A 12,857-nucleotide genomic window follows, 5' to 3' on the forward strand; every position below is an offset into this window, starting at 1 on the left:
TACAGAATTTCACTTTTCGACATTAATTTAATTAACAATGTCGTAAATTTTGTACAATATTTTTAATAATTAAAGTAAATAAATTGTAAGTTAACTCAAATAAATAATCGATTACTGCCATCGACCACTTACATTCAATTCCGATTAATCGCGGCAGGTAAAGTAAAATTCTTCTTTCAGTACAATAAAGTGTTACCTTACTGCCGCAAATGAGGGCAAATGAGTACAATAATGAATGACTTTAGTGACAGTTGGCGATAAAATATTTTTATAACAAATATACATTTCTTTCACTTTTATTATACTAATATTTTATTTTTTATTTATATTAACGATCTTCCAAACATGAAACATAACGCTGAATATACACTCTTTGCAGATGACACTATGGTAGCCTACACAGCTGATAATATTGAGGATATGCTGGAGGATTTTATGGTGGCAAGACACAGGACTGAGTTTGCTGCAAATAGGCTGGTTCTGAACAACAATAAAACTAGACAAGTGATTTTCACAATATGAGATGTGGATGACATGAATGAAGAAGTTGGCAATAATGGATTTTTAGGAGTTCTTTTGGATCCAAAATTAGAGATTTACTGGTTAGAGATTTAGAGAGACCTGTCGTCAGGCTTATGAAAGATTGGGAATTCTTACTGTATCAGCACAGTACATTTCAGAACATCTTCGATTCATGAAGAGGAATATCAATCTCTATGGAAGTCATGAACAGCTACGATACTAGGCCCAAGCAGAATATGATACCAGCATATTGGTGTTTGAAAAGGTGTCAAAATGGACCAGATTAGTGGGCAATAAAATGTTTTAATGTTCTACCTGAGAATATTAGAAACTTACCTGAAAAGCAATTTGAAATTAAAATTAGATGGCCTAATTAGTGGATAGATCAAGGTAAGATGAGGAAACAGTACTAACATAGCTGAGGAAACATAGCTAATCAGTCAAAGGAAAAAAGTGATATTGTGCCGATGTGTGTTTTTGCCCTGGGGGTGAGTTTCGCCCCCTCCCGGGGGTGAAAATATATATTTCCAAAATAAGTCCAGAACTTGGTAAACTGACTAATTCTAAGCAACTTTCGTTCTATAGAGTTTTTTCACCAAGTCAATAATAGTTTTCGAGTTATTTGCGAGTGAATATGTTCATTTTCCAACAAAATAACCACGTTTTTAGATGGTTTTTCGTAAATAACTCAAAAAGTAGGTATTTGGTTGAAAAAAACATTTTTAGCAAAAATATAGCCTGTAAAAAATTGAAAAAAGTGGTAGGTATATATATTAGGTCTCTATACCTAGTAAAAACAGAGTTATAGCTAATAAAAAATAGGTTCATATTCGTCAAATTCCAAATCGAATATTTTAACCTGAAATAACCAAAAAATTAAGCACTTTTTGGGGAAAACTAATCATAACTTTTCTAAAGTGTTTAAAAAAATCTTTATTTTGGTTTTATAAAAAAAAATTCTAGCATCAAAAGTAAACGAGTTACGCTTAAAATAAAATTGGTCCCTTTACTTCGGTAAAAAAATCGGGAAAACCAGCCCCTAATTGGCATCTCAAATGAACTTAATCGTTACCACTTCACAAGTTTTTTACTCGTGTTTATATTGTTTTTATATGATCCGTAAGTTGCGTCGGTTTAAACTCCTTATTTTTGAAAGGGCTGCAGTTAAAAAGGCTTGAACGAGTCACTAATCACGAGTGTAAGCAAATTCAGAAACACCAAATCTTAACCAATTTTTGTCTTACAGAAAAACAAAAAAACAAAATATTCAGAAAAGCAAAGCACAATTTTTTTATTGTTTGAGACTTTTGGCATCTCTAACAATTTTTAAGTTATTTTGAAAAAAATATTTTTTTCAAAATTAAAAATTTTACTTTAAAACTGAATTTTTTCAAAAATAAGCACTTTAAATCCATGAAACTTACAGATCATATAAATATAACATAAGTAAAGTAACTTGTGAAGCGGTAACGATTAATTTCATTGAAGTTGCTAATTAAGGGATGATCTTCCCGATTTTATTTTGCCAAAACAAAAGGTACCAACTTTATTTTTAGTGTAACTTGGTTAAATTTATACTAGAAACTTTTTTTAAAAACAGAAAAAGCTTTTTTTAAATACTTTAAAAAAGTTATAATGAGTTTTCCCCAAAAAGTGCTTCATTTTTTGGATATTTCACGATGAAACATTCTATTCGGAATTTGGCGAATATAGCCCTATTTTTCATTAGCTATAACTCTCGTTCTGCTAGGTCTACAGACCTTATGCATACAACATTTTTTTTTTAATTTTAGAGGCTATATCTTTTCTAAGAACATTTTTTCCGATAAAATATTTACTTTTTGAATTATTTGCGAAAACCCGTCTAAAAACGTGGTTATTTTATTGAAAAATGAACATATTTACTCGCAGATAACTCGAAAAGTATTGACTTGGCTAAAAATCTCTATAGAACAAAAGTTGCTTAAAATTAGTCAGTTTATCCATTTCCGGACTTATTTTCGACATATATTTTTTCACCCCCCGAAGGGGGTGATTTTCGCCCCCTCTCGGGGGCAAAAGCACACATCGGCACGATATCACTTTTTTTCTATGACATATTAGCTATGCATATGCCAAATTTCATGTCAATCCAAGCGGTTCTTTAAAATTTACAGCAAAAACCGTGAAATAACGTACTACATAGAGTAAGTAGAATGATTTATTCTTTATGTTATAAAAATATGTTTTGATAATAATTTAATAATAATATTATTTAATTTTAATAATTTTTTGATAATATTTACATAACATTAGACTTTGGTTCATCATTACTATGATAATAAAAACCTCTTTGTAAAAAAGAACAATCAGTATTAGCAAAGACAACAAACAGATTTTATTTGAAAAAACACAGACACTTAGAAGAATAATAAAGAAAAATGGTATAGAAGGTAAAACAAAGTAAATATAAAATTATGTACACATAAAGTAAATGTATTGTTGCAAAGTTTTCTCTACATTGTAGACATTTTAATACTAACCTTAGGTTTTGACTCCTCACTACTATTCTCCAATCTTTCCCTAAGGTGTCTTTGCAACTCTTCATCAGCAGCAGTGTTGGTAGATTTTGTATTATCACTTTCTATACAGTCAGTTAAACTAACTATTTTTGAATCACAAATCTCTGAGTTGTCCAAATTATGTACTTCTTTACCACTACTGTCTACTACATCCTCTGATAATTTAACCGATTTTGTTTCTAGATTTGTTTCTGGAGGATTGGTAGTGTCCTCTATTTTTCTTTTACTCATAGTGGTATCTGAATAGTTCAAAAATAAATAATATAATACAAACTATTGGCAAAAACTAATCTAACAAACAAGTTAGCCTCAACCAAGGAAGTTATTGGTGAAAGAAGTATAAATAAAAATAAATTATTTCCAAGGCGAAGAACTCCAAGGTTTTTACAGAAACGAAGGAAAAATGTATAAAAAAAAAAGCTTATCTGAAATACATTTCAACCAAAACATAAAAGGCATAGACTAATCAAGACAATAAGAAACAAAACACAAAAGAATAATAAAAAATGATCATTGGCAACGTATTTTAAATGAAATATGGCGCTTTATAAGAGGCCAAAGAATGATAGAACCAAAATACATATAAAATGATACATGGGGTGACTATCTAAAACAGCTCTATGAGCCTCTATGCAGAAGGAGAACAAATGACGCTAGAACTGAAAACACCAGAAATAATCACAAACGGAGAAAATAATCAGCCGTGTGATGGATGACCGAAGTTATCTTTAACGTTTGAGTTAAAGTTAAGATAACTTTCAGGGATAACGTGCCCCATAACTATTTACGTAAATTTGGTGTGATGTATCTGTCGCCGCTATGAGATAGTCATTTCTTCAACGTTAAAAAAGAGAAATAACATTTGACTAACAAAGTGTGAAGTAACAAAGAGAACCTTATGTAGAAATAGTACAAGTTGGAGTGAGCGCGAGAGATTGATCGGAACATTCCTCAGGCTTGACAAGATGGGACGATACCCATATGTTCATAAATTTCAACTTATATTCAACAATTATATCTTGAGTTGATTTTTGTATGATTTTTAAAATTGTATTACCTTTCTATTCTTAAATTATTAGCTTTACTTTTTATTGTTAATTATTATTTTAATCGTATTATTACCTACGGGCTTTTAATTGTTATTTAAAGTCTATTTTTTTGATATTTTTAATTTTGCACTGCTTTATATTTGATAATAAATTGATAACATGCCGCACAAAATCCTAGGACAATATGAAGCAGCGTTCTTCGTTGAATATTCACTTGATTTCTATCTAAAAACAAGTCAAAAGATGAACTAACCTTACATATCCTTACATAACTACAGAGTTATCTCATAACTTGAGGTATAACGTCGCGTTATAAAGTGACAGTTGATATACCAGATAACTCAAGAACTGTCAAGAAATAACGCAAGTAGTTCAGTTAAGTATGATACATCACACCAATTCGAGGATTATAACATAACTACAGGATAACTTTACGTTAACGATAACTTCGGTCATCCATCACACGGCTGAATATAAATGTGCAGACAGTTTAAAAAATACTCTAAAAAGTTGAAGAACAGAAGCTGCAGGTAAAGACGGAATACCAAATGAATTACTGAAATATTGTGGAGCAGCAATGACAGAAGCAATTAACAACATTAATTAAGAAAATTATAATAAAACACAATAAAATACCAGAAGAATGGAGGACAAGTGAACTAATTAGCGAACTATTAAAAAAAGGAGATAAAATACAGCCACAAAACTACAACAGTATAAACTTTTTCAAAGTTTACCCTGAAACTTCCAATTAAAATTCTGCAAGAACTAATGAATCAGATGGTAAGTGTAGCAGACAAACAACAGGGTGATTGTACTGGAAGATCATGTACAGACGCAATATTCGTATAAAGCAAATTACTGAACAATCAGTAGTGTATAATAGACTAGCATTTCTGTGTCTGATTGACTTAAAGAAAGCATTTGACGCTATAAGACTCAAAGATGTAATCGATCTTCTGTATAATACAGAATTTTCCCTAAATACCCCAGGCTGTGGGTGAAAAAACGTGATATAATTCAGGAATTTTTGAAACCTATCAGGTGTTGTAAAAGACGATGCCAGGAATAACTTCTACTAAAATGTGACCAAAAATATTGTGACCTTTTTTTTATTGCGATTTTCATTTGTTAAATTTGCAACTGTTAAAGATTTTTAATTTTGCAGTTTAGGATATTGATTCTAGAGAAAAACTTTTTAATAGAAAGTTGTAGTAAATTAAAAAACCTACAATTTGGGCTATGGTAAGTTTAATTTCGTTTATTGGTTATTGCAAAACAGCCTACGAAAGGTCCAAAATGGCCGTTTTTTACAATTGCGGTATTTATTGTACAAATAATTTTTTTTATTTTTTAAAGCTTTAAAATGAAGATCTTTCAATTCCAAACATAAAAAAAATTGTAAGGCCATATTAACGAATTTGTTGCTTAGATATTATAAATTGTTTATCCCAAGAGGTCAAATGTCGAAGGCTATAACTTTTTGAAAAAAAAAAATCGTAGAGAGTTGGTGAAACATCCAATCTCCTTCTAAAGAGTTATATTTTCAAACTCTGATGTAAATAAATGCGTAAAACATTTTTAAACCTCTAATTTTTGGGTTTGAAAATAAGGGATCAAATTTCGTTATAAACATTTAGAGCTGAAGCGGCCCTGTACATCCTATGAGTTTTTAACTTACAGATTATTGTTGCTGAAGACGAAACGAATATTTATAAAAAATAAAAAATTTCTACGACCAACTGAAGCCGAGCTAAATGTTGGGTTTGAAAATAAGGGGGCAAATTTCGTTATAAACATTTAGAGCTGAAGCGGCTCTGTACATCCTATGAGTTTTTAACTTGCAGATTATTGTTGCTGAAGACGAAACGAAGATTTATAAAAAAATAAAAATTTTCTACAACCAACTGAAGCCGAGATAATTGTTTCTTTTTTCTTAAATCGTAGTGCCTTTATTTATAATAATTAAGAAATTATTTTAGTCATTGACTAAAGAAAGACTTATATTATCTTAAAATAAAAATTGTTATAAAATATAGTTACATTTAATTATTAAAAATTATTTTTAAAATCGGTGCTTTTGCGAGCGGCCGAATTTTGCAAATCGCCCGGCTCGCTTCAAATCCGCGCGCTCGGAAAATTTTTACGTAACTTGTATTAAATTTTGACCGAAAACAATTTAATAATATTACCATTATAATATACAGTCTATTTACCACTGTATTTGTTTTTCTTGATAAACTTTTATATGTGAAATCTCATTTCTGAAGAAATAATATTACAAAAATTATAAGTACATATATATGAAATATATAACTATATTTTTAATTTTTTCATTGTTATATAAATATAATAATAATGTTACTTCTTATTATACAATACAAAACTTTTTCTTCTTGTAGTGACTATCCGTTTTGGATGTTGGCGACCATCATGGCAATTTGGCAAACCCCATTTGGAAACTGAGAACCAGAAAGGCGAAGGATTACCTTGCTAGAAAATTTACGTACGTCATTCAACACAACAACTACAAATCTTTTTAGAGCAGCAGTACCGATTTAGTGTGCAAGTACAGATTGCCATTATGGTCGCCAACATCCAAAACGGATAGTCACTTCAAGAAGAAAAAGTTTTATATTGTATAATAAGAAGTAACATTATTATTATTATATTTACATAACAATGAAAAGATTAAAAATATAGATATATATTTCATATAATTGTATCATTTTTGTAATATTATTTCTTCAGAAATGAGATTTCACATATAAAAGTTTATCAAGAAAAAAAATACAGTGGTAAATAGACTATATTATAATGGTAATATTATTAAACTGTCTTCGGTCAAAATTTAATACGTTACGTAAAAATTTTCCGAGCGCGCGGATTTGAAGCGAGCCGGGCGATTTGCAAAATTCGGCCGCTCGCAAAAGCACCGATTTTAAAAATAATTTTTAATAATTAAATGTACCTATATTTTCTAATAATTTTTATTTTAAGATAATATAAGTCTTTCTTTAGTCAATGACTGTACAATAATTTCTTAATTGTTATAAATAAAGGCACTACGATTTAAGAAAAAAGAAACAATTATCTCGGCTTCAGTTGGTGGTAGAAAATTTTTGCTTTTTTATAAATCTTCGTTTCGTCTTCAGCAACAATAATCTGTAAGTTAGAAACTCATAGGATGTACAAGGCCACTTCAGCTCTAAATGTTTATAACGAAATTTGCCCCCTTATTTTCAAACCCAAAGATTAGAGGTATAAAAATGTTTTACGCATTTATTTAACTCAGAGTATGAAAATATAACTCTTTAGAAGGAGATTGGATGTTTCACCAACTCCCTACGATTTTTTTTTTCAAAAGTTATAGCCTTCGACATTTGACCTCTTGGGATAAACAATTTATAATATCTAAGCAACAAATTCGTTAATCCGGCCTTACAATTTTTTTTTATGTTTGGAATTGAAAGATCTTCATTTTAAAGCTTTAAAAAATAAAAAAATTATTTATACAATAAATAACGCAATTATAAAAAACGTCCATTTTGGACCTTTCGCAGGCTGTTTTGCAATAACCAATAAACGAAATTAAACTTACCATAGCTCAAATTGTAGGTTTTTTAATTTACTACAACTTTCTATTAAAAAGTTTTTCTCTAGAATCAATATTCTAAGCTGCAAAATTAAAAATCTTTAAAAATTGCAAATTTAGCAAATGAAAATCGCAATAAAAAAAAGCTCACAATATTTTTGGTCACATTTTAGTATAAGTTATTCCTGGCATCGTCCTTTACAACACCTGATAGGTTTCAAAAATTCCTGAATTATATCCTGATATCGACCTATTTTTCACCCACAGCCTGGAGTAAAATAGCATAAAAACTATTAGAAACATCTATCAAAACAACAAAATTAAGTCAGAGCAGATGGACAACTTACAGTATCTCTAGACATAGGCAGTGGAATAAGACAGGGGGACTCTTTGAGCCCTATGCTATTTAATTTAATCATGGATGAAATCATCAAAATCAACAAAGGAAGAGGATGATGAATGGGAAACAAAAAAGTAAAAATACTCTGTTACACACACAACTGAATATTGACAGCCCAATATTGACAAGAAAGACTAGTCAAAGAAAGTCTAAAACAATAGAACTGACAACAGAAATCTAAAGCAGTAGTAATATAGAAAAGAAGCAATCAGTTATAAAATAGAAATTGATGTCATCAGTAGTCAACAAGTAATGGAAATAAAATACAGTTAGAAATATGAAAGAATAGGGCTTTTCATTCACAGTCATTTGTTTCGAGCCTCTGTCATACTTCGTATAATCCGTGTATATTAATATTATACACGGATTATACAACATATGACAGAAGCTCGAAACAAATGACAATCGATGAAAAGCCCTATACGCTCTGAGCTTCGCTGGTGTCGCTCCTAGCGGATTACTAATACAACTTTTACCAGTAATTTTTAAATTTATTATTTAATTGTTATTGCTTAATATTTACAACGCAAAAAAGTAATTAAATTGTAATCGATTTTTTAAAGATTTTGCTAATCATTTTAACGTTCTATTAATGAAATATTAATTTCTTAGATGGCGCTTAGATTAATTTATAATCACATATTACGAAGTATTAAAAAAACTTAAATTCAGTATTTAAAACGTAAGTATATTTAAGGTATAAATATACACCACAGCTTTGACCAACTAATATTATTTCCTATTAATGTTTTTAATTTCAATGTTTTAAATTAATCACTTTGACATTTATGTCAAATTTCCAGTAAAAGCTTACAGACTTGTCACTACTGGCGCCCGCGAATTTTTATCACTTATTTTGTATTTGCTGTCTTTTTCTACAAATAACAAATGTTTGTTATAGAAAAAGACAGCAAATACAAAATAAGTGATTGATGTGATCGTTCATGGGTATTCTTTCATTTTTCCGACTGTATCTTCGATTTACACCATCTAGCTACAATGGAGAAAAAGAAGTGAGAGTTCAAGTATAAAAAGCAATTAGACTGGCAGGATCCCTTAATAACAGTATATGAAAAAATGACATTAATACTGAGATGAAGTCAAGAATTTATGAATTGATAGTGATTTGAATTTGATAGTCAAGCCTGTGAATACCAATAATACATGCAACAGAAACAAGACACAATACAGCCACAACACAAACACAACTGGAAACCGCAGAGATAAGAGTAGTGAAAATTACAGAAAATATTCTGAGAGATCAAAAGAAGACTGAAGATAGAAGACAATGTAACGTACAGTTTATAAACAAATGGATACTAAATAAAAAAAAGAATGGAATAACCACATAGGCAGAATGGGGGAGACCTGTGTGGTGAAAAGGTGGTGGCTGCAAGAAATAAATCACCTATCAGCAGAAGTATAAGACATCCTTGTGAAAGATGGTGTGACAACCTTCTACAGAGGTGGGTGTGGTCCAAAAGATCAACTGTCATCTTCACACCTAACTTCACACGCAACTTTGATATATCCAAAATGCATAGGCACCAAGTTGGATATGACCCTATCATATTCACAGCAACTCACATACATATTATTAAGAAACATAAATACACTCAGTTCAAAAAAATCGATCCACTTAAAAATTTGGTCATTTTTGATGTCTCGAATTTCCTAAACCTGTGTCCAATTTAAGTGACTTTTACCATGTTATAGCCATCCACTAACAATATCGCTGTAATAATATTGTTGCTAGACATGTAAACTGGCATTATATACTGGGTGTACGAATCACTGTGTTTTTTTTCAAAGTTAGCATCACACTGTGGACTATTCTAGCATTTATAAAATATACTGAAATTAAAACACAAATATACCCTTAAAGTTAGGTACAGCTGGTTCCTAAAAAAACTGATACGACTCTTAGTAAGATTTGATCATTTTGAGCAGTGTATGATTGGTCTGACATTATATTATATATATATTATGACAGATAAATAATAAAATACACAAACAAATAGCCATTTTTTGACGTTTAATAGAATAAGTTATCAATAGTAATACCACTAGTGATTCAACTTTCGCGATAAGTCTGTCGATTTACTTCTAAACGAAACTGAGTTGCTTGAAAACTCCACGAGTCCGTAGGACGAGTGGTGTTTTCTTTAAGCAACTCAGTTGAGTTTAGAAATAAAAGACAGACTTATAAGATAAATTAAATCACGAGGAGTATTTTATTAGACTATTTCACGAACAAAGTGATAGGTCAAAAATTCAGTAGAATGAGAGGAAGGAATTTAATAATAATACATTTGATCTAGGTATCCCAAATCTACCCATTTTTTGAATAATTCACAATTAGTCATAATCATGAAATATTATTATACCACCGAAACGACTCATTTTGACGTATACAGCTACAATAATTTTTTTGGCAAACGTCAAACTTTGCTTTGCGATCGGTATCCATGGTTACGTCGTTGAAAACACGAAGCTGATAGACCAATCAGAATTGAAAGACAGTTGGTGTTTTCGCGATAACACAAGCTGTCTTTGGTTTGTGATTGGTCAGATTATGTGAAAATTTTAAGATGAGTGAAATAGTCTGACAAATTTTAACTCTATATTCCTCAAATTTGGTCGGTTCTAAGACGTAGTTATTGAACAGTTTTTAACATACAATTAAGAATTTTATATTCACCATTGGCATGCATACGATACAGGTAATATGAACGGTCATAATACCTGTTTGCATGCCAATGGTGAATATGAAATTCTTAATTGTATGTCAAAAAAAGTGCAATAACTACATCTTAAAACCCACCAAATTAGATTTGCATATCTCAACCGGTTTTAAAGTAATAAATAAATCGTCAGTTTGTAAAAAAAAATTGAATATCCCGTATCTCGGAAACTGTCATTATTTTCTCATGTAAAATTACCCATTAAAGTTTGTCGCATTTATTTAGAAACACCCTGTACTGATGACAAACATGGTCAGTTGTTAAAGTATGTAACTTTTTTATTATCCAATATAAGCGAATGAGTCTACAAACAGAATGTTAAGAAAACTTGAGGCTATGGTTGGGATTAAGTTTCAGTATTTTATAAATGCTAGAATAGTCCACAGGGAGATGCGAACTTTGAGAAAAAAACACAGTTTGATTGCTATACCCGGTATACAATGACAGTTTACCTGTCTAGCAACAATATTATTACAGCGATATTGTTAGTGAATGGCTATAGCATGGTAGAAAAATCACTTAAATCGGACAACAGGTTTAGGACATTCGAGACATCAAAAATGACCAAATTTTTAAGTGAGTCGATTTTTTTGCACCTGAGTGTAGATAGAATAATATAGAAATTGAATGAATGATGTACCAAAGTTGCGCATGAAGTTAGGCGCATTGTTGATAGATGTGATTTTGGTGGTGACCCCATAGAGGTATCAACCTGCTAATGGACAAGCATAATTGCTTATCAAGAGGAAGAAGAAACTATTGGTAATAGAAACTTACCATAAATTGGTAAAAAAACCTGTAAGAGAAATAATAGCTCATGAAGAATATCTAGATATATGACCTAAGATGACAACTAATATACCTACCTATTCCAATCAACATTAAAATATTTCCACTTTAAAAGAATACAAGTGTGGGAAGACTTTAGACCAAATTTATCATAATATATAAAAAAAGCCTCAGACTAAATACTTATTGACTTAACCCCTTAAAGATATAAATCCAAATAGCAAAATCAAAAGGCTATTGACCAGAAGAAATTGTTTTACTTTTAGAAATTTTTTTGAAAAAGGTAAATATTTTTTGGTCCACAGTACTTATTTGTTTGGCATCAACCCTTACCTGTAGAACAGTAGACCTTTAAAGGAAGTCAAAATTTGGGTTATAATCATTATGTTCATATAAAGGTGTGACTGCACAGAAACTGCTCTAAAATAAATAATTCATGTTTTCTATATACTTTATTCAAAATTTGAATAAAATCTAAATAGTTACGCCACTGTTTCGAATTAAATCCTAACCTACTGGCAGCGAACCTAACCTCACTTATTAATGCCTACAGTTTTCAGCATAGGATTTTTGCAATATAGCGATTTTAAAAAGCTGTTTTCAATTCACCTAAACAAAGAAGAAACGCCGATAAATCCCCTTGACCTATTTCATTTGTGTACCACTCAGATATTCGTTTTAGAATAGGCCTTTCAATGCAGATAAGAGAAACGCGGTAACGATTAGTTTTCACTCGCGAAACACTGTAAGACCACTGCAACAACGTCGATACACAATAATTTAACCGGTGTACTATAAACTTTAATCGCATTTAACGATAATTATTTAAAATACGTTAAAATATTCTTTATTAAACTTTTTGGAACATAAACATTCGTTAACCTCGACTGCGTTGCGTCAAAATCAAAACATGTGGATATACCGCGACGTTGCCACATGCCATATAGTTTCCTGTAGTTTTCAACGTTGAGAGATTATATATGATTATTTTATTGCCTATTTTGTTTTATTGCTTTAGAAATATAATTTAAAAATTATATTAAAATATTAATTTTTTGTAAAATTTGTTTAATATGAGTTTTAAGAAGTTTTATAAATTTTGCTCTGCTTATTGAGTTGATGGTGTTCATGGTGTTGACGTAAAAATAGATCATTGTGAAAATTTTAGGTGAAAACTAGAGGTAGTATATGAAAAAG

The 12,857-nt window shown here is 30.3% G+C and overlaps 1 protein-coding gene across 1 annotated transcript in view; it reads right to left on the reverse strand.

Annotated features, from left to right (window-relative positions):
- Positions 1-12,191, reverse strand: part of LOC114337127 (pseudouridylate synthase RPUSD2-like) — a 398,024-nt gene extending 385,833 nt beyond the window's left edge. Inside the window, exons 1-2 of the mRNA XM_050643903.1 lie at positions 12,173-12,191; positions 3,045-3,322 (exon numbers count right to left, since the gene is read on the reverse strand). Coding sequence (XP_050499860.1) covers positions 3,045-3,314 — 270 coding nt within the window. The 5' untranslated portion in view covers positions 3,315-3,322; positions 12,173-12,191. The remainder of the gene's footprint in view (positions 1-3,044; positions 3,323-12,172) is intronic.
- Positions 12,192-12,857: the final 666 nt, after the last annotated feature.

The sequence above is a fragment of the Diabrotica virgifera genome, chromosome 2, assembly GCF_917563875.1.
Source record: "Diabrotica virgifera virgifera chromosome 2, PGI_DIABVI_V3a".
Taxonomy (NCBI): domain Eukaryota; kingdom Metazoa; phylum Arthropoda; class Insecta; order Coleoptera; family Chrysomelidae; genus Diabrotica; species Diabrotica virgifera.